The 23678-nt window shown below is 40.9% G+C and overlaps 3 protein-coding genes across 4 annotated transcripts; 1 reads left to right on the forward strand and 2 right to left on the reverse strand.

The window, feature by feature from the left end:
- The first annotated feature begins 2124 nt into the window (after window positions 1–2124).
- LOC142959520 (diablo IAP-binding mitochondrial protein-like) lies at window positions 2125–3788 on the forward strand. 2 transcript variants are annotated; one of them, XM_076100829.1, is made up of 6 exons: window positions 2125–2261; window positions 2418–2526; window positions 2674–2799; window positions 3050–3160; window positions 3303–3399; window positions 3583–3788. In XM_076100829.1, the coding sequence occupies exons 1-6, from the start codon at window positions 2125–2127 to the stop codon at window positions 3786–3788; spliced, it is 786 nt and encodes a 261-aa protein (XP_075956944.1). The 2 variants fall into 2 exon arrangements, with proteins under 2 accessions (XP_075956944.1, XP_075956945.1); XM_076100830.1 differs by having other exon boundaries at window positions 2421–2526.
- An 8750-nt stretch (window positions 3789–12538) lies between these two features.
- LOC142959472 (odorant receptor 131-2-like) lies at window positions 12539–13898 on the reverse strand. The gene has a single exon (XM_076100751.1). The coding sequence runs from the start codon at window positions 13896–13898 to the stop codon at window positions 12972–12974; it is 927 nt and encodes a 308-aa protein (XP_075956866.1). The 3' UTR covers window positions 12539–12971.
- Window positions 13899–19150: 5252 nt separating this feature from the next.
- On the reverse strand, window positions 19151–20077 carry LOC142959476 (odorant receptor 131-2-like). Its single transcript, XM_076100757.1, has one exon. It carries the CDS (start codon window positions 20075–20077, stop codon window positions 19151–19153), a length of 927 nt encoding a protein of 308 aa, XP_075956872.1.
- Between the last annotated feature and the right edge of the window lie 3601 nt (window positions 20078–23678).

Here is a 23678-nt window from a genome sequence, read left to right on the forward strand (position 1 = left end):
CCCTGCTTAGTAATTAACAGACTGGTTGATTATTAACGTAAAGCTCCTGAATCTAATTGTGCAAACAGAAGCTTTCATTTGTTTGGCAAACTCTGTTGAGAGCAGCTCAGTGGCGCTCGTCAGCTCTTTACGCAGGTTCTGCATCAGCAATCAGGGCTGCAGGTGATTGGCCCAATATCTGTGTCCAAAAACAACTTTGTTCCTCTGAACCCCAGCGGACTCCAACCCAGCAGATAACATATTTGCAGGCTATCAGACAGAATAAATGCTATTGCCAAACGTTTGGCAGCAAACTTTTTAGGAAAATATTAAATGACATGGAGAAGTGAGAAATATAGTTTAACGAAGGGAAGTATAGCAAGGGCACAATATAAATGCTCTTAATACGCTGTGTGAGGATAACATGTATGTTGTGCTTGGCAGAAAAAAAATATTGTTTAAGATTATGTGACAATAGACTGAAGTTATTTAAAATAAAACAATAAATAGGCCTCATAGCAAGAAGTTACCTAACTTTAATAGAAAGGACTTTGCATGTTGTCCCAATTTCTATGAGTTTCAACTGACTTCCCATTGTTCAAAGACATGCAGGTCTGGTACACCAGCGACTAATCCGTCCTCAGAGTTCCTGTAAACTTGTTCAAAGTTTGCGTTACATTTGGGATGAAACTTAGCTTATGTGTTTTGAGACTACTCTACCAAATAGGCTTAGCACTGCGCTATATTCTTTTGTATGAAAATGCTGTTATCCACAACAATGTGGTTAATCCACACATTTTACTTCCTTGTCAAAACCTGGCGCCTACAATACCCACAATGCAACTCAAAAGCTCAGTTGGAGATCTGGGTCTGTTCTGCTAGTAGCAGCGAATGTGGCCTTGAGCCCTAGCCTTAAGCAGAGATGAGGAGCGGCCTGTAGAGGTCTGGTAAGATCACTTCTTTCTAGCTCCAAAACCCCAGATTTTATTTTTCATTTTCAAACTTGTAGTCTTCAGACCCAACCAATGATCGCTTGAGGCAGTTTATCAGAATTCAACATTTATGCATTTATATGAAACCAACCAGAAGGACTGGTTGGGTAAATGAGCACTACAGCTGGATGAGATGAAGGATCTTTCTCATAGAGGAATTATTATTCTCTTCTGATGATTTGGTCAGTTGTATTATTGTAACAGTGAAGAATATGATGGTAACATGATTAAGAAACAGACAAAACACTATTATTACAAAGCTGGTATCTTTTCTAGTGTGTGTGTGTGTGTTTTGGAAATCCTGACCATAGTAAGAGTCCGATGGTGGAAACTGAGAAAATGTTTGAAAAGCAAAATGCAACTTTTATAATATATATGCCAAGATGACATAATATGAAACACAAGTAATATTGGTATAACAGCTCTCCTTTTAATGTGTGCGTGACATTCATTTGTAACTGAGTAATTTGCTACACAGTTCATAGTTAATGGCATTTAAGGGGAAAACCCTGTTAAATCCAGTCCTGTCTCAGACCTTTTGGAGCATGACCTTTTGGAGCATTTCCTATGATTTTTGATTTTTAACACCTTGTGTTTATTACATGTAGTTGGTACAATATACCAGAGACACTTTTAATTTCATGAATGATCCAAACTTTAACACCCCTTAATAATTAGCCAGTTCTAACCCAAACCTTTCAGACAAAAAAGCCAATTTTCAGAATAAGGTCAGATGAAATTGTGTCTACATTTCTCTGAAAGGTATATTCAATCCTAATTTTCAATTATTCCTCTTTCATATACACCCACAAACTCACACACACACACGAGAGAGAGAGAGAGAGACCTGCACGTAATTCCTGTCCCTGTGGTGTTTTTCAGATAACGCCTAATACGTACATTTGTAGTCAACAGATCAATACCTTTTACGCAATGAAATGGTGCTGGGGCCTTACAAATACCAGCAGGACACGACAGTTGGTCATAGTCGAGCAGACAGAAGGATTGCAAGCTTCAAACAAGAGTATTTCTCTGATTTTACAAAGACAAGCAAGTGTACAAGATTAGTTGGAATTGCGGAAAACAGTAAATCTAATTTCACATAGATCACAAATACATTCTTCAAGTGCAGCAGACCTAATTAATCTGCAAAATGCAAGCTGTTGGTCAGTGTTCAGTGTGTGCCAGCCGTGCTGCCGGAGGACTACTGCGAAATCCGACAGACCTATCACTGCTGCGGACCAACAAGAATGGGCTCAGGAGAGGAGCAGCCTGCATCCGTTTCATAAGGTAGGTTATGAATCAAAAGCAATGTCGTTGCCTTGACTCAGACATTGCCTGTAGATTTAGCAAATTAAAACTACAAGATTACAACTCACAACACTGCCAAACTGTAAACTGAAATACCATTGATCAAAACTAATAACATTCTGCCTCATTTTTCAGCAGCAGGAAGCCTGGAGTTCAGAAGTTGGGAGAACGAACAGATACTGAGCACATCAGCAAAGCGCCCTTAAGTGTTGGCCGTGGGCTTTATGCTATCCCTTTTACACAGGTGGGTTAGTGTCCAACCACAGACCAATGTACTGGAGCTGCACAAATCTTGTGTTCCTTCAGACAGAGTTGGTTTTTGTTCTTCATATTATGTACTTGGCGACATTGAATGCAAAAGTTAATATATTGAATTTTCCCACATTTGTAGCAATTGGAAAACCTCTCTCATGACTCCCTGATCAGAAGAGCTGCCTCAGTGGTTACAGACAGTTCAAGTACTTTCCTCTCCCAGACCTCCTTGGCTCTAATAAATGCCCTGACAGACTACTCAAAGGTAGGTTGTCATCTTATGTGAAACCTTTTATCAACAACTTACAATTGTCAATCTGAGGGTTTTATGATTTAAATCTGTACATCTTTCTATAATTTCATGGTAAGAAAAATACCTCTAAGACATTACATTAACTTCAGACAGTGTTTTTATGTTTTTGCAGTTGATTTACACATGTACAAATCCAGACTTTCATTTTGAAAATGACCCTGTACTGTCCCTGACTGCCTGTCCTCCCTTTGTTTGCAAACAGGCTGTGCACACACGCATTGCTGTCCAAAGACGCTATTTAGCCTCATTGGGAAAACTGACCCCAGCAGAGAAGGATTCGTTTCTGGAGGTGATCAATGGCCAGCGTGCAGAGGTTAGTTTGTGTTGTTGAAAACACATATATGTACTCCAGCTCTCTTTTTTTTGTTAAAATCTGAAACATTTAAATCAGCTATTGCTATATGCAAAAACAATCTAAAAAAGACATTTATTCATTCATCTCTTTTTCCTAACAGGCTAGTGACAGACTACATGAATGCAAACGTATTGAGTCAACCTGGATCAATGCTGTCAACTTGTGTAAAATGGCAGCCGAGGCAGCACACACCTCAGGTGAGTGAAAATCAGATGCTGTCACGCAGCAGAGCTTGAATTAAGAAATGGATTAAGCGGACTGGAGTGCCTTCTTAATTAAGCTCCACATGTAATGTTTGAACTTAATCTGGTGCTACCTCAACCCTCAAACTTTCTCAGCAATTTAACAAATTGCGTGTTTGAATCTTTGTGTGTTTCCAGGAGCCGAGCAAGCGTCCATCACAGTGAGGACAAACATTCAGGTGGCCCAGTCGCAGGTGGGGGAAGCTAGGAAACTGTCAGCGGATGCAGAGAAGAAGTTGGCCGAGACTAAAGTGGAAGAGATCCAAAGGATGGCAGAATATGCTGCCTTTCTAGACAATAACGAGGACCATGAGGTGCATGAGGCGTATCTTCGAGAGGACTAAGACAAATAGACAGACATATTGAAAACAGCAAAAGAAAACAACGTATGTTTGTATTTCCTATTATGTTTCTCTTCTTTTTGCATTCATTACATTAATTAATGTTGCATTAATCCTTATTTAAGACTATTTATTTGATTAGTGAATGCCAGCTGCTTTTCGAGCAATAATGGAGTAATGATTATCCAATCTTCAGTATACACTCTGTGGCAGCGGGGCTTATCCAACATCGGATCACAACGTTGTTTATTGTTTGTTTTGTTGTAACAAAGACATATTTTTATAATGCTATTGTTTGCATCGTTTTTTTCACTGATCACATAATAGTAAAAATAAAATTATTTTTGATTTGATTCAACATATGTGTGATGGGTCCTTGATTTTTGCCGTATCCCGTGATCCGTGATAAATTAATGTTATGGCTATGTGGTTACGGACCGCTGTCACTTCACAACGAGAAGGGTCTTAGAATATCTTCTTTGCCTGTGAAAGGTTTGCTAAAGACGAAAAACGTGTGTGATGGCAGCATTATCGGCAGATAAATAATATTGTACATAAAGCATGATCTTCAACAAGCTGTGCAGTTATAGAAAAATAATGCACAAGAGCCTTTATGTTAGCCTAAACATTATGAACAATCCATGAGTAGCACGGAAATTCAATAAAAAAGCACTATTCAGCTTCATATTGCCTTTTAATCTTAACCCTATATAAATACTGTATACATACTGTATATATAGAGATAGTTCAGTGTCATATTTCACTTGTTGCAACACCTTAACACTAGATGGACGTGTTGTATGTGCAAGGCCGTATCATGCTTCTATTATGTACACCTACAGTAACTGTGTTTACTTTGTAATATAGAGTGATGATGGGATACTACTGACTCATAGAACTGGAGTTGCGTTCAAGTTATTACTGTTTCACCTTGTCTCTGAATAAGACTACTGCTGTGCCCTCATCCCGGGCAACTCCAGAACAGAAGAAGTCCGACCAATATCGAGGAGAGTGTGGTGGATTTCAGTATTAAAAACATTATTAGTAGGATTAATAACACCCCAAGTGGTAAATAGAAGTGTCACAATAATAAGACTGTCAAAATATGTTAAGTCACAATATATTTACTTATGGAATGTATAATATGTTTACAGTATGTTTACCATAGAAGTGTTAAGCCATAAAAGACAATCATTGAATGTATTAAACTGTGAAGAATAGCCAAGGGACAGACAGGGATTTTGAGACAGGCATTGCAGAGACCACCAGGACCAGAGGAACACTGAGATGATAACTGCCCGAAGCCAGGAGGGGCTATTGAATTTCGGCCAATCACAGAGGCTGATACTGGACATTTAAACTTTCGGACAGAGACTTTTAAATATAGGCTAGTTCCAGAGGGTTTTGGCTGGAGTTCGCGCCGTTACCACTCTGTGTAGTTGACCAGCTGGGCTGGCCTATTAGGTAGGCCTTGTGAGAACTCTGCCCCACGGGAAATATTGATATCGATAGAGTAATTCAGTTTGCAACTGTTCTAGCTTCTCTTGTTTATTAAATACTTTTTGATTGTAAACCGGATCCAGTTCATTTTTGGTGCGACTTCGCTGCCGAAGGTTTGCAGCAGCGAAAGTCCAGCGGTCTGGGTCTCCCCTGAAAAGATCTAGCTTCAACAAGAGACATGACTCAGCTGTTTATATCTGATGATCTCCAAATATAACAACATTTTCTGCTTAAGACCCCTTATCTTTGTAGCATATTTGACCTTTTAAACTTCCTGTTGCTCTGTTCAACAGCATATCTTATAAAGATAGTTCACATTGATTTGGACTTTTACTGTAATTGGTTGCTTGTTTGTGGAGAAACTATGTAAACAGGTGGTGCTGTCAGTAAAAAGGGATTCCATGTCTAATATGCTCCTTTTGTAACCAAAACACTGTAACCACATATCATTATATACATCTGTATATATTTGAGTGTTCAGATATAAAGCATTTTGGCGTAAAGAAACTATATGCAATATGAGAAATTGTTGGGGGTTCATATACCTTTTCTGCCAAGTATTATGGTGGATGATTATTTAGTTTAAATTCAATCAGTGTTTCAAAAGAAGGTCTTTGGTAATTGCAGGAAAACATTCATGGAGTCAGTGTGTTTTTAATACATTTTACTGGTGCATTAATATGTTTGTTGTATTTGTACTCATTTTCAGTACTGTTGGGTAGTTTAATCCAGAGCAATGCATCACATAGTACAGTACTTGTGTTTTGCAAAGTGGTAAGACAATTGAGGTGTGTGAGTGGATGAATGTTGGTGAAGGGTTTTTCTCTATCTTTTAAAATTCAAATGTATATTTCAGTCATTGTTTGTGAAGGATCGTAAAAAAACTAGAATAGAATAAACACGGATATGGGGCATAGGAATTACTGTTATTCCATACCTCCTTTTAACAAGTATGTCATATTTATTGCTAGATTTGCTACAAGGCTCTATAAAATCAGTGTATGAAGTATAATTAACTTGCCATGTTCACGTTGTATCATGACAATGTCGAAGGACGACCTCTATAGACGGGTTTCGGAGAAGCAGCCGAGCAGGAACCGCACTACGCCGCTGCCACGATTTGAGCTTGCCCTTTCTCGACTTCTGACCTGTCGCCTCCGCAAATTGCGCAACTCTAACGCCAGCAGCTTCGTGGGGAGGGGAGGGGGGAGCTGCACTCATGTGATTGGTTGACAATTAGAATGTTGAAAAAAACGCATTTGCGAATCCAGCCACGTCAGGAGAGTCTCAAAAAACCCACAAATAAATGTGTAGCGATCCACAAAGAAATGCAGTGGGATCCACAAACAAATACATACAAATCCACGAACAAATATAAAAAATCCACACAGAAATACATACAAATGCAGAAATGTAAACGTAGTTCAGGAACGGGGCCACACTCAGAACACCGATCATTTCCTCTGCACAGAGTATTTAAGCACAACGAACTCGTTCACTCCCTCTTCGACTCTCGTCTTCACATGACGTACGACAGACGCTCTCTAACTCAGCAGACGCTCCATCCCTACACCCCCACCCCACATCCAGACGAGCAACGCTCTCTGACTCAGCTTTCATACGATTCAAGTCAGACGAGTAACGCTCTCTGACTCGGCTTTCATACGATTCAAGACAGACGAGCAACGCTCCTCTGACTCAGCTTTCATATGACTCAAGACAGACGAGCAACGCTCTCTGACTCAGCAGACGAGCAACGTTCCATCCCTACCCCACGCTCCTACCTCGAACCCTACGAGCAAACGCTCCCCTACGAACAAACGCTCTCCGACTCAGCTTCAAGCTTTCATACGACGCAAGACAGACGAGTGACGCTCCCTGACTCAGCTTTCATACGCTTCAACTCAAGGCACGACAGACAACATCTTAAAACCGCTTACGTTTCACAAAGGCTCTCCTCAACCCTTCCGGACGACCAGCCATATCCCGAAGCTCCCTCGTTTTCTCACCACGCTCGTCGCTAGCAACTTCGGCTGCATTTAGCCATCCTCATTCCCCGCAGCTCTCGATAACCATCCTCCGTCAACTCCGAAGCCGTCCAGCAGCCCGGGGGAGATCCCGATTCGGAATCCCATCTTTCGACCCTAATCCTCTCAATTCTTCACCCACGCCGCTCTCCCGACAGCCGGAGTTCCAGGCGCTCGAACGACCGGTGAAACCACCGTGACCCTCCGTGACAGTCTCTATATATCCCACTTCTCTGAGCGGACAGTCTCTCAAACGAAGAAAGCAATCATCCAACGCAACAGTCCTTTACATCAGTCCGTTACAAAGCGCAACTTTCCAAACTTTTCAGGCCCGGTAGCACAGCACAGCGCCGCTCTCGCTCTCCGAGCCTCCAGAGCACTTCCGGTTCCCAGCGCCAGTCAAGGGCGCCGATGACGTCATGTCGCGTCACACGACGGAACAAGCCCATCCATCTACATCAGTCCCTCCAGAGGGCCAGGTCGTATACTCTGATCGTGAATCTTTAATCTGAGTTTAATACGGCCAATAAGTACCCGATTAGGGTAATGAGACCGGTACCAAGGCTATGAATCGATCCTCTTCAAGACGAGCCAAGATTAAATATCTGTCAAACTACATGCGGGAGTCAGATATATGGCATTCAGTAGGAGATGGTGTTTTAGCGTAAGTTAGGCTGCTGCTTCAGTCCGCTGTTGGCCTCAATTTAGACGTGTTAGAGAAGGGCAGTCGACCACGTCCTGCCTTAAGTTGTCCCATGTCATACTGTCATACTGTTACCATTAGCATTGTCATCCCATCTTAAACGTGCCTCATTTCCACAGCTCCGCCAGCAGACAATTCCAGCATTCTCTGACTTATCCCCCCCCCCCCCCCCACCAGTTTCACTTTTAGCCACAGCTAACCCTATCCTCGGACAATTCCGAAGTCGTCGGCCCTTCGCCTTCCAACAACCCCAGGAGGAGATCCCTGAGGGATATCGTCCCTCCACAACGCCGTTCTTCCACCCCCTCGAGATTCAGCCGCTCGAGCAACGGCCAAAACCACAGCGACCCTTCTTCCCCACGCCAATGCTCCGACGGGCCCATACATCCCGCATTTCAGAGTGGACAGTCTCTCGACTGAAGTATGCACTCACCCAGCTCAATATCCATTTCCACCAGTCCGACAGAAAAGCAAACTCTTCAAACTGCTCACGGCCGCTCGGCACTACACCTCCCTCGATTGCCGAGCCACCAGCGTTAGGTGCTACGTCGACGCCCAGACAAGCCCGGTCACTCACACCAGCCCCTCTAGAGGGCCAGTTCGTATCGCACCCCCTCCTTACTCTCTCTGCACCAGGGATATCTCACCCTGCAGCCTCTTTTCCCTAATCTGCACTTCCAACCCACGCACACGCATCCTTTCATCCCAGCATCTTTTTCACTTCTCTCGCTCCGATCCCAACTACCGGTACCTTTTTTTTCCCGTTCCTTCAGAAGGACGTGTATTACTTCGCCATGTGTCCGTCCAAGAGCAGCCGGAAAAATTACTTACCTGAATCCGGACAAACGTCTTGTCACCGCAACCTCTCGGTGCATCTCTTAATTCTACTGTCTTTATCACCACGGCCATTATCGTGCTACCTACTGCCACCCACTGGCATGGAAGAGTATTTAATTACGTAGCCAGCCACTATGTCGCAGGCCCAGACGCTCAACCATGGCCTTCTTCAAACCCAGCACAGTCTAAACACTTGGCTTTTCTCCACCAGATAAATAGAATCAATAGATTAAACAAAATCCTCCTTGCCACACATCCCGTTAGTCCCCGCTGCCATTACAAACCTCCATGACCACGTCACAGTTGACGAAGCACGTAAACCGAGCTAAACTGACACCAGTTCCTCTCAGCATCTCCAACTTCCACGACGAACACATCACTAAGCCGGAAGACATCCAGCTTTTCACAGACGCAGCACCCTCGATCAGCTTCGACGGCTTCTACAGTGACAATCGGTCCTCGGCCGCTTGAATTCTCATCCCCCACACCTTCCTCCGCGATCTACGAAATGCATTCCATAGTCATAGTAGCCATTCTTTTGGGGCATGAACGGTCCATTTAGACCATTGCCATCCATTCGGAATATAGCGCCTAAACGGCTGCCCCTCACTTCGGACCTCCTCACCTGTGGCATCCTCACCCCCAGCTCAGGTCATCCGTCTCCCTTCACGGACAAAGCATTAAAGTCCACGTTCTTGCCAGCTTCTTTCGCTGCTCCGAGTTCACCGCCTTTGGCTCCATCCGTCCCGACATGCCACCGCGTTCGACATCACATCCATCCTCCCGACACGGTCGTCTATCGCCTCAAATGCCGCAAGACCAACCAATACGGTCCACTTCAACCATCTACCGTTTCCGACCAGACTTGTACTCGAGTCCGTACGAACCCATCCGTGACTACTTAAGCCCAGATTTCAGCCAGTCGAATTCCCCGCAAGATCCCTGTCGCAGTCTCGGGCTCACCACCACTTCCGCCATATCTTGGCCCGATCCAGAATACCCCCCGAGTTTACTCGGCGCCGCCTCCACCTCTTCAAGTCAAGGAATTTCCAACCACACCCTCAAGATACGCGATCGTCGGTCTTTCCCCGCGTACCTCAGGTAAATTCGTACCAACCCGAACGACTCCAGAAACGGCCATCGGCATCAGTCTTTATGGAGCTATCTTTTGGGGACTCTGCTCCGCCAGAGCTTCCGAAGAGATGGCCCCCACCCTACAGTCTCCAGTCCCCCCGTTCCCGCCAGTTGCCGGACATCAACGTTCCCCCATCGATCGCCTAAGCTCCTTTCTACAAACCCTCCTCGTTTCTTCTTCCTGACATCCCTTCATCCCTCTACCCTACATCCCTTCATCCCTCGACCCCTTCATCCCTTCATCCCTCGACCCTTTCATCCCTTCATCCCTCGACCCCTTCATCCCTTCATCCCTTGACCCCTTCATCCCTCTACCTCGACCCCTACCCCCACATCCCTTCCTCCCTACCCCCACATCCCATCATCCCTCTACCCTACTCCCCTTCATCCCCCTACTCTATATCTATTTCTACCCTCGATCCCTTCCGCTTCTTGAATCTAACAATCTTTCCACTATGTAATAAACCTCTCGAAACTCATACTGTTATTGGCGTGGTCCTTGTTAGTGAAATGTAGTTTTATAAACGTAGTTCAGGAACAGGGCCACGCCCAGAACACCGCTCATTTCCTCTGCACAGAGTATTTAAGCACAACGAACTCGTTCACTCCCTCTTCGACTCTCGTCTTCACATCCCTCCCCCCCAACCCCCTTTTTGCCATCCGATTTCTCTCTCTCTCTCTCTCTCTCTCTCGTAGGATTACAGGAACAACAGGGGACTCTGCTCCGCCAGAGCTTCCGAAGAGATGGCCCCCACCCTACAGTCTCCAGTCCCCCCGTTCCCGCCAGTTGCCGGACATCAACGTTCCCCCATCGATCGCCTAACCTCCTTTCTACAAACCCTCCTCGTTTCTTCTTCCTGACATCCCTTCATCCCTCGACCCCTTCATCCCTTCATCCCTCGACCCCTTCATCCCTCGACCCCTTCATCCCTCGACCCCCACATCCCTTCCCCCACATCCCATCATCCCTCTACCCCTACCCTATATCTATTTCATCCCTCGATCCCTTCCGCTTCTTAAATCTAACAATCTTTCCACTATGTAATAAACCTCTCGAAACTCATACTGTTATTGGCGTGGTCCTTGTTAGTGAAATGTAGTTTTATAAACGTAGTTCAGGAACAGGGCCACGCCCAGAACACCGCTCATTTCCTCTGCACAGAGTATTTAAGCACAACGAACTCGTTCACTCCCTCTTCGACTCTCGTCTTCACATCCCTCCCCCCCAACCCCCTTTTTGCCATCCGATTTCTCTCTCTCTCTCTCTCTCTCTCTCGTAGGATTACAGGAACAACAGGGGACTCTGCTCCGCCAGAGCTTCCGAAGAGATGGCCCCCACCCTACAGTCTCCAGTCCCCCCGTTCCCGCCAGTTGCCGGACATCAACGTTCCCCCATCGATCGCCTAACCTCCTTTCTACAAACCCTCCTCGTTTCTTCTTCCTGACATCCCTTCATCCCTCGACCCCTTCATCCCTTCATCCCTCGACCCCTTCATCCCTCGACCCCTTCATCCCTCGACCCCCACATCCCTTCCCCCACATCCCATCATCCCTCTACCCCTACCCTATATCTATTTCATCCCTCGATCCCTTCCGCTTCTTAAATCTAACAATCTTTCCACTATGTAATAAACCTCTCGAAACTCATACTGTTATTGGCGTGGTCCTTGTTAGTGAAATATATTTGTGATTTTTTTTTACATTTATATAACTCGTAATTTATTTGTGTGCATTGGAATGTATTTGTGAATCGTTCTGCGTGCATTTCTGAGTCAAATTTATTCGTAAATCCTTCTGTGTGCATTTGTAAATCGAATATATTTGTGAATTGTTCTGTGCGCATTTGTGAATCTTTCTGTTTGCATTTGTGAGTCTTTCTGCATTTGCAATTATTGAGACTGACCTGACCCCATAGAGTTCGACTGGTGCTGAGGGAGTGGCTGACAGGTAGAGTGAGGAGCTACAGAAAAACACACACAGAACACACAAGGCAAAGCCTGATCATGACAAAAGTAGAGCAATTTGAAAAGTTAAATGTTTTATAACTATTTTTAATAAGCACTGTAATACAAACTTGTGTTGTGAACAGAAACATGTGCACTCTGATGCAATAATGTAGAAACACATTTTGAGTAACAATGGATTCATCTTCGTTTTATACAGGCCAGAAGATAATCCAGCAAAACGATTTTTATTTATCAATTAATTTAGTTTCATGTGGATTAGTTAAAAGTACGAACAATAAAAAAACTTAACATGGAATAGTTTAGTGGCGTTATTGTCATGACAACATTGGGCACTCAGGGAACCCATTATTTTACAGATTCATCACATGTCTTAACACTATAGCCCGTAACATTCACCCAAAGAGCTTAACAAGCCTTAATTTAAAGAATAAATTGATAATATGACTTCATATATCTTCAGAAAAATGACTTCATATATACTTATATTTTAAAGGCAAGCTGTCTCTGTTTGCTGCTCTCAGCCTCCTTAACTCAATTTTCATTTTTTTAAGTTGGGTAATAGAACAAACTGAAGTTTTGGCAGAATTGCATTGCACGTGTTAATTTAATGCAACAATATCACAAGCAAAGTATTAACCGTCTTTAGGCAGCATCGGCTATCAAAGAACAGACTCACACGCATCAACATACATTTGTATAATCAAAATTAGGCCAATGAGATAAGGCAAAACCCCTACACATGACATTTTTCATTATTCAACATGAACAATGGCAGATAAATTATACTTCATGCACAGAACGAATAATCAAGAACATATAAACATAAAGGAAGATGTAGTCAGCTCAAATGATGCAAGAAAAAAACAGTGTTGAGCTTAAATGGTTGCTTGAAAAGCACAGTCACAGTTACGCTTATAACAATGAAAAAAAAAAAAACATGTAAAAGTGAATTTCAAACGTGCTCAGTAGAATTTATTTTCTTTTTTTAATTGATGCATTTTTTCTGAATCTACATTTGTCAAATATTTCTTTTACACATGCCAAAGAAGTCATATATATAGCTTTTCAGTGCATGAACAAATGTTTCATCTCTGAGGCCATAAATGAGGGGACTCAGGCATCTTGGAGCAAGAATAAAAATGATGTAGTTAATGTACTTCACAAAAATAAATAATTTAAAACTAATCTGAAGTACAGCAGTTTCTATGAATGGAAGCAACAGCTGGATGAGACAGAGCAGCAGCTGGAAAGCATGAAGAATTACCGTTCGGAGCCCTTTCCATGTTGACTTTCTTTGCTCTCCTGATGCAGCTTTGGCCACTTTCATTATTTTAGCATAGCAGAATACAATAGCAATACACATGAGCACAAAGTAAAACTGATACACACCTGCCCTAATATCATCCTGCCATCTGTACAAAATGAATATCTCCGATACGCATACTCTGTATTGTGTGTAAAAGCTAAGTGAGGCTGATGCAAAGAAGAGGGAGAGAACAACAATAAAAGGTACGGAGCTGAGAGCGTGAATGATGAGGATACAGTACACAGTGCTGCTTTGGGAGCACAGCTCTCCATGCTGCAGGGGCATGCAAATGGCCACGTAGCGCTCCAGGGTCATTGCTGTCAAAGTAACTGGTGTGACTGTAAAATACAGAGTTACTACAGCAGAGATAATGATGCAAAACCAAACGGGCATGGTAAATTTAAAATAGTTAAAGATGAGCATTATATTAGACATGAACAATAAGAAGCTATCACACAGTAGTGTAACAGCAAATAAGATGTAGCGTGTAGTTTTGTAGAAGCACTCCTTTTTAAAAAACATCATAATAAGCAACAAATTGATGCAAAGAAAAATCATCACCAGGATCTGCACAATAATGACCTGGTCGTTGATCGGCCGTAAAGACTGACCACCAACCAGCGAGCTGTTATCTGCCATATACATATGTTTTTGAGGTACTGCCAAAAGTCAAATCAAGTGGATTTTTGCAATGCATCTGTCAACAGAAAAGTCGATTCCAAACTGATAAAAAGTTAAGTTCAAGTGTCAAGCTTCTCTGAAGTGCCAAGATGCTGATTTAAATACAGCAGTTTACCAAACCCAACACTGTCCAAAAGACAAATGTCTTCTGCTGAGCTCACTGCAGTCTTCTGAGAGAGGGCTGTGCATGATGACTTTAAAGACTAAAACATCCAAGAATAACACAGAATGAAACTTTGTTATCACAATGTCATCATCATCACTCGCTGCTTGTTCCTCTCATTGGCTTACTGTTAGTACCGCAGAGACTGTGAAGATACCTCAGCCGTTGGGCTTCTCTTAATGAGTTTTGAATATAGTTTTATTACTCAATAGCTACTTTTTATCTATAATGGTTTGGTTATGGTTTCAAGGCAATATTTTACGTTGTGCTGTGTTAATGTAAAAAAGTGTACAAAAAAGAAACTGAAATATGCAAATGTTCTAAAAAATGAAATAATTAGATCAAAATGTTCATGACCATTTTGCCAATTTGGTGCCATTAATTCAGAAATAATTCATACATTTGCTGTTTGCAGCATCACACTTGCTTTATCATGCTTATCCCATTGAATATTTTACACTTAACATTAAAAACAACAGCTAGGTGTTAAAACCACAAAATGCAATAATATTGGAGTTATGAAATCAGAAGGAACTAAAATCAAAGTAGATTGTGTATGGTTATTTTCAGTGGTGTATAGTAATGAAGTAGAAATACTTTGTTACTGTACTTAAGTCGTTTTTTTGGATATCTGTACTTTACTATTCATATTTCTGTTGACTTTCACTTTTACTTCACTACATTTTGCAAAGAAAACTGATACTTTGACTCCGATACATTTCCCCTGAAACCTTCGTTACTCGCTAAAAAATGAATCATGAGACCGACGTCGGGGACTGTGGTGGAACACAGACTGCAATCAAGCAGGTTTGGCAAATCAGTGGTCCTAGCTTGCAAGTTAAATCATTGGTTAATCACGTTAATGCGCAATTGCAAACAAGTGCCCTCAAAGCCGCGGCGTTTAGATTCCCAGTGATGCCCAGGATGCTAGCTAGCTAGCTAGCTAACATGAGTAGAATTCCACTCTACGATGACTGATTTCATGACGGAAGCAGAAATGGAAGCACCTGCTACTCCCGCAACAAACGACGGTGGTGACGAAGACCAACACCCGTGGATCGCTTGCGAGTTAGTGAGCTGAGGAAGTGTTGACAGTTGTGAGATTTTGTTGATTTGAGTCATCTTAGCTATAATCATTGCAGCACTAGTTAGCTAACGTTAGCTAGCCACCACACCATAGGATTGACAGGAGCCGCGACAGCGCAGCATTAGTGTCAGCATTAGTGTTAGCATTAGTGTTAGCATTAGTGTTAGCATTAGTGTTAGCATTAGTGTCAGCATTAGTGTTAGCATTAGGGTTAGCATTAGTGTTAGCATTAGGGAAATCCTTCCCAGCTGTGCGCAAGCTGTCTGTGAAGCTGAACACACCTCTACCTGCCTCAGCGGCCTGTGAAAGGCTATTTAGCATCGCAGGACTAGTCTTCAGCCCAAGAAGAGCGAGACTGAATTCTCGCAATTTTGAAAACCAACTTCTTTTGAAGATGAACAGGACATTTTTCAGTTTCAAGTAATGACTGGGTTGTTACTTTCGGTGCTGCTTTAGTATTGATCATGTTTTGATATTTGAGTCATTTAGTGGATGATCAGATGGAGTTATGATGGTAGCAGTCGCCCAATTGCAGATTCAGCTTGAGCAAAACCTTTGCCTATTGTGTTCAAATCAGGCCAATAGGAGTTTACAAGGCAGGTGTCCTTTCTCAAAACACTGACCTGATGCATCAAGTAGATATTTTTTGCTGAACACAATATTATGCATTTGCCCTCTCCATCCTCTAGTCGGAATGAGCATACTTATAAACGCTCTGTTACAACTCCTTCATAGTGTCATATTGCTTTTCGGAGAATTATGATGATAAGTTCATAGTAGATGCAAAAGTATACTTATGTACAATATATTATGTTGAACATTGTTGCTCCTGGATGGATCACAGCCAACCCAATTATTTCCAACAGCTCCTTGTCCTTGGTCATGGTGCCACAGCACTTAAAAGAATAAACTTCATAATTCTCAAAATGCTGACCCTTTGCTTTTTTATTAACAGCATTTACTTGTACTTTTACTTTCAATACTTAAGTACATTTAATATCAGAAAATTACTTTTGATACTTAAGTACAATAAATATCAGATAATTTAAGACTTTTACTCAAGTAGTATTCTAATAGGTGACTTTTTACTTTTACTGGAGTAATTTTCCAGTAAGGTATCTTTACTTTTACTCAAGTATGGCTTTTGGGTACTTTATACAGCACTGCAAACCACACAGACTCGCTTGTTTGACTACTGTCAATAAACCTCTCAAAGGAACATCTTGTCTGGAGTGCCTTCTGATCGATGCCCCCTGGTGGCCACAACTTTTAATGAACCAGTAAAATTATACAGTTCATTGTATTCATTGGCCTACTTATGCAAATGTTTGTTGATGCGTGTGAGTCTGTTCTTCGATATCCGAAGCTGCCTTAACGCAGTTAATGCTTGGCCTTTGTTATTGTCACATTGAATGAACACGTGCAATGCAAATCCGCGCACTAAACCGCCAGCTTGTTCTATTACTCAACTTGAAAAATGACAGTTGAGTCAAGGAGGTCGAGAGCCAGAAACAGAGATAGCCTTCAAGGTAAAGGTTGCGCGTTTTCAAATGTGTTTAGTCCAGCGATCAATTTAAGGAGAGCTAAATTAAAAAAATTAAAAAATATTCTAAATATTGAACATAATATATAACTGTCATAAAGTCATATTTCTGCCACTTTCCCACAACTGATCGTGAATAAACTGGCGCAAACACCGAGTTATCTGTATGTAATGATTGATTATATTAACAATGTATTTATTTCATTATGGCTTCTTAAACTATGTGGGTGAATGATACAGGCTACAGTTTTGGAACGTGTGATGAGTCTGACTGTAAAAAGAGTTGATTTACCTTGAACTTTGACTTTATTTCTGCAGTTAAGCCATATCAAATCCTTCAAGTTTATTTACAGCTACTTTTAACTATTCTACATAAAATAAAAGAATAAATAAAAATCCTTTTGCTGGATTATCCATTCATCTGTAGAAAACAAATATGAATCCGTCGTCATGCATAGGTGCTTTCACATTGTTACTTATCATTGCATAAGAATAATGAATATGAAGTTAAATATGAGTGTACTTCCGATAAATAGATTGAGTGCTAACCTTTACCTAAATAGCATTTTCAATACGACAGTCTCCAACAGGATCCTCATAATGTTGGCCACAACATGAGTCTGTATTACAATGCGTATTACCAATACTAATAACACATAAAATAAATTGAACTTTTTTAATTGCTCTGCTTTAATTAACTACAGTGTATTGACCATTTTAAATGACTATATAGCATGAAACTTGTGCTTTGACACATGCTTTTGTGGACAAATACTGAGGCCATAGAACCAGCAGATCTAGGTTCTCTCATATAAAGTTATTGCGCAACTTAATTTTGCTTTCCATGGATGCAGTGTCTCTTTGTAGCCTACATGCAGATGCGGCAATAATAATTATTAGTACTACTTAATAATAGATGACAAAAGAGTCTGAAATAAAGTTTAAAGATGGGAAGAAGCTGACTGGCTGGCTTGAAATCCATGTTACCATGAAGCCAACAGGCAGCAGGCACGGGTAGAAAAAGTCTGTAATTTCTTAAAAGTTGTCACGGGGCATGATGAGGACTCAAGCGCAGACATTCAGATGCAGTGAGAAAAAAGGGTTTTAATGAAACACAAACACAACAGGGAATCCAAGGATGAGACAAGAAACGAGGGGGGAAATCCGGCAGGACGAGGCAGGGCAGGCAGACTGGGAAACCGGGAACAGGACGAGCAAAAACGGGCGGTTAGGTATGAAACATAAACAATGACCTGGCAGTGAGTGACTGAGAGACAGGGGTTTATAAGGTGACTTGAACAGGTGAGGAGAGTTGTGCTGATGAGGGAGTGCTTGATTACTGATCAGGGACAGGGAGTTGGACTGGTGCTGAGGGAGTGGCTGACAGGTAGAGTGAGGAGCTACAGAAAAACACACACACAAGGCAAAGCCTGATCGTGACAAAAGTAGAGCAATTTGAAAAGTTAAATGTTTTATATGTTAGAACTATTTTTAATAAGCACTGTAATACAAACAGAAACATGTGCACTCTGATGCAATAATGTAGAAACACATTTTGAGTAACAATGGATTTATCTTCGTTTTATACAGGCCAGAAGATAATCCAGCAAAACGATTTTTATTTATCAATTAATTTAGTTTCATGTGGATTAGTTAAAAGTACGAACAATAAAAAAACGTAACATGGAATAGTTTAGTGGCGTTATTGTCATGACAACATTGGGCACTCAGGGAACCCATTATTTTACAGATTCATCACATGTCTTAACACTATAGCCCGTAACATTCACCCAAAGAGCTTAACAAGCCTTAATTTAAAGAATAAATTGATAATATGACTTCATATATCTTCAGAAAAATGACTTCATATATATTTATATTTTAAAGGCGAGCTGTCTCTGTTTGCTGCTCTCGGCCTCCTTAACTCAATTTTCATTTTTTAAGTTGGGTAATAGAACAAACTGAAGTTTTGCTAGGCAGAATTGCATTGCACGTGTTAATTTAATGCAACAATATCACAAGCAAAGTATTAACCGTCTTTAGGAAGCATCGGCTATCGAAGAACAGACTCATACGCATCAACATACATTTGTATGATCAAAATTAGGCCAATGAGATTAGGCAAAACCCCTACACATGACATTTCTCATTATTCAACATGAACAATGGCAGATAAATTATACTTCATGCACAGAACGTATAATCAAGAACATATAAACATAAAGGAAGATGTAGTCAGCTCAAATGATGCAAGAAAAAAACAGTGTTGAGCTTAAATGGTTGCTTGAAAAGCAAACAGTCACAGTTACGCTTATAACAATGACAAATAATAAAACATGTAAAAGTGAATTTCAAACATGCTCAGTAGAATTTATTTTCTTTTTTTAATTGATGCATTTTTTCTGAATCTACATTTGTCAAATATTACTTTTAGTCAAGCCAAAGAAGTCATATATATAGCTTTTCAGTGCATGAACAAATGTTTCATCTCTGAGGCCATAAATGAGGGGACTCAGGCATCTTGGAGCGAGAATAAAAATGATGTAGTTAATGTACCTGACAAAAATAAATAATTTAAAACTAATCTGAAGTACAGCAGTTTCTATGAATGGAAGCCACAGCTGGATGAGACAGAGCAGCAGCTGGAAAGCATGAAGAATTACCGTTCGGAGCCCTTTCCATGTTGACTTTCTTTGCTCTCCTGATGCAGCTTTGGCCACTTTCATTATTTTAACATAGCAGAATACAATAGTAATACACATGAGCATGAAGTAAAACTGATACACACCTGCCCTAATATCATCCTGCCATCTGTACAAAATTAATATCTCGATAGAGCACACTCTGTATTGTGTGTAAAAGCTAAGTGAGGCTGATGCAAAGAAGATGGAGAAAACTATAATAAAAGGTACGGAGCTGAGAGCGTGAATGATGAGGATACAGTTCACAGTGCTGCTTTGGGAGCACAGCTCTCCATGGCGCAGGGGCATGCAAATGGCCACGTAGCGCTCCAGGGTCATTGCTGTCAAAGTAACTGGTGTGACTGTAAAATACAGAATTATTACAGCAGAGATAATGATGCAAAACCAAACTGGCATGGTAAATGGAATATAGCTAAAGATGAGCATTATATTAGACATGAACAATAAGAAGCTATCAGACAGTAGTGTAACAGCAAATAAGATGTAGCGTGTAGTTTTGTAGAAGCACTCCTTTTTAAAAAACGTTATAATAAGCAACAAATTGATGCAAAGAAAAATCATCACCAGGATCTGCACAATAATGACGCGCTCATTGATCCGCCGTAAAGACTGACCACCAACCAGCGAGCTGTTATCTGCCATATACATATGTTTTTGAGGTACTGCCAAAAGTCAAATCAAGTGGATTTTTGCAATGCATCTGTCAACAGAAAAGTCGATTCCAAACTGATAAAAAGTTAAGTTCAAGTGTCAAGCTTCTCTGAAGTGCCAAGATGCTGATTTAAATACAGCAGTTTACCAAACCCAACACTGTCCAAAAGACAAATGTCTTCTGCTGAGCTAACTGCAGTCTTCTGAGAGAGGGCTGTGCATGATGACTTTAAAGACGAAAACATCCAAGAATAACACCGAATGAAACTTTGTTATCACAATGTCATCATCGTCACTCGCTGCTTGTTCCTCTCATTGGCTTACTGTTAGTACCGCAGAGACTGTGAAGATACCTCAGCCGTTGGGCTTCTGATAATGAGTTTTGAATATAGTTTTATTACTCAATAGCTACTTTTTATCTATAATGGTTTGGTTATGGTTTCATGGCAATATTTTACATTGTGCTGTGTTAATGTAAAAAAGTGTACAAAAAAGAGACTGAAATATGCAAATGTTCTAAAAAAATGACATTAGATCAAAATGTTGATGACCATTTTGCCATTTTAGTGACATTAATTCAGAAATAATCCATACATTTGCTGTTTGCAGCATCACACTTGCTTTATCATGCTTATCCCATTGAATATTTTACACTTAACATTAAAAACAACAGCTAGGTGTTAAACCACCAAATGCAATAATATTGGAGTTATGAAATCAGAAGGAACTAAAATCAAAGTAGATTGTGTATGGTTATTTTCAGTGGTGTATAGTAACGAAGTAGAAATACTTTGTTACTGTACTTAAGTCATTTTTTTGGATATCTGTACTTTACTATTCATATTTCTGTTGACTTTCACTTTTACTTCACTACATTTTGCAAAGAAAACTGATACTTTGACTCCGATACATTTCCCCTGAAACCTTCGTTACTCGCTACAAAATCAAATCTATCTTTAGAAAAAAATGAATCATGAGACCAACGTCGGGGACTGTAGTGGAACACAGACTGCAAGCAAGCACGTTTGGCGAATCAGTGGTCCTAGCTTGCAAGTTAAATCATTGGTTAATCACGTTAATGCGCAATTGCAAACAAGTGCCCTCAAAGCCGCGGCGTTTAGATTCCCAGTGATGCCCAGGATGCTAGCTAGCTAGCTAGCTAACATGAGTAGAATTCCACTCTACGATGACTGATTTCATGATGGAAGCAGAAATGGAAGCACCTGCTACTCCCGCAACAAACTACGGTGGTGACGAAGACCAACACCCGTGGATCGCTAGCGAGTTAGTGAGCTGAGGAAGTGTTGACAGTTGTGAGATTTTGTTGATTTGAGTCATCTTAGCAATAATCATTGCAGCACTAGTTAGCTAACGTTAGCTAACTTAACGTTAGCTAGCCACCACACCATAGGATTGACAGGAGCCGCGAGAGCGCAGCATTAGTGTCAGCATTAGTGTTAGCATTAGGGTTAGCATTAAGGTTAGCATTAGGGAAATCCTTCCCAGCTGTGCGCAAGCTGTCTGTGAAGCTGAACACACCTCTACCTGCCTCAGCGGCCTGTGAAAGGCTAGTTAGCATCGCAGGACTAGTCTTCAGCCCAAGAAGAGCGAGACTGAATTCTCGCAATTTTGAAAACCAACTTCTTTTGAAGATGAACAGGACATTTTTCAGTTTCAAGTAATGACTGGGTTGTTACTTTCGGTGCTGCTTTAGTATTGATCATGTTTTGATATTTGAGTCATTTAGTGGATGATCAGATGGAGTTATGATGGTAGCAGTCGCCCAATTGCAGATTCAGCTTGAGCAAAATCTTTGCCTATTGTGTTCAAATCAGGCCCATAGGAGTTTACAAGGCAGGTGTCCTTTCTCAAAACACTGACCTGATGCATCAAGTGGATATTTTTTGCTGAACACAATATGATGCATTTGCCCTCTCCATCCTCTAGTCGGAATGAGCATACTTATAAACGCACTGTTACAACTCCTTCATAGTGTCATATTGCTTTTCGGAGAATTATGATGATAAGTTCATAGTAGATGCAAAAGTATACTTATGTACAATATATTATGTTGAACATTGTTGCTCCTGGATGGATCACAGCTAACACAATTATTTCCAACAGCTCCTTGTCCTTGGTCATGGTGCCACAGCACTTAAAATAATAAACTTCATAATTCTCAAAATTCTGACCCTTTGCTTTTTTATTAACAGCATTTACTTGTACTTTTACTTTCAATACTTAAGTACATTTAATATCAGAAAATTACTTTTGATACTTAATACAATAAATATCAGATACTTTAAGACTTTTACTCAAGTAGTATTCCAGTAGGTGACTTTCACTTTTACTGGAGTCATTTTCCAGTAAGGTATCTTTACTTTTACTCAAGTATGGCTTTTGGGTACTTTATACACCACTGGTTATTTTCCAATGTCTCTGAATAGTGGTCAACTTCAGCAAAATGTGCATACAAGCATGTTATGAGCAGCCGGCACCGGTGTTCACAGAGATCTTCTACTTCTCTCTCGGCCAGTCCGTCACTCCTTCATGCTTCACACTGTCGACAGTGGTCCCCGTCCTGAAGAAACCTCATCCCAGCTGCCTAAATTACTACCAGCCTGTAGCTCTGACCTCTGTGGTGATGAAGCGCTTTGAGAGGCTCTTCATTACCTCCAGATTATATTTTCTCATTGTTTCACCATTCATTTATATTTTATCCATTCTTTTATTTTATCTATTTCTTAGATTCATTTTTATTTGTATTCATCTATTTGTTAGACTCGTTCTGGAGAACGGCAACTAAGACTTGCACTGCACGTTGTATTGTGTATGATTCCATATGTGAAAATAAACCTGATTTGATTTGTTTTTTTAAATGAGTGTAGTTAAGCATTCTACAAGGGGTTATGTCCTGGACTATTTATTGGCCAGACACAGTGACATCCTGGAGTCTCCACTGGGTGCTTGGCCAAGGGAACAAGTGTGTTCTGGTCAAATTTCAGACAGCATGTGAAAAGAGGGAGCATTACTTTTTCAGAATGTCAAGTTTGAACAAATACTTAACTTGTTGCAGGTCATTTAAAATGGGACAGCAGGTGTCATTCACTGTTGTCCATGTGTGCATTTTTCTGCATGTTTTGCAAATTGGTAAGAGGGGTGTGAGTGGATGAATGTTGGTGAAGGGCTTTTCTATAAACATGCATTCCAGTCATTGTTTGTGAGGGAATGATAAAAGCTCATAAATATTCACAACTATAATATTAACTGCAGGAATAACAAATTTGCAGCAGAGCAGTTATTTATTGTTAATACAGTCCCTCTTTTAACAGGGATGTCCTATTTGTTGCTAGGTTTGAATGCTACAAGGGTCTCAAGCAATATCACATATAACTTAACATTGATGTAGTCACCTCAAATGATGCAAGAATACAATAACAGTGATGAGCTTAAATTGTTGCTTGAAAAGCAATGCAATCACAGTTAAGCTTATAACAAGAAACTAAAAATAAAACACGTAAAAGTGGATTCCGAACGTGCTCAGTAGAATTTATTTTCTTTTTTTAATTGATGCATTTTTTCTGAATCTACA

This window comes from Anarhichas minor, unplaced genomic scaffold, assembly GCF_050575085.1.
Source record: "Anarhichas minor isolate MPS153535 unplaced genomic scaffold, ASM5057508v1 ptg000026l, whole genome shotgun sequence".
NCBI classification, from domain to species: domain Eukaryota; kingdom Metazoa; phylum Chordata; class Actinopteri; order Perciformes; family Anarhichadidae; genus Anarhichas; species Anarhichas minor.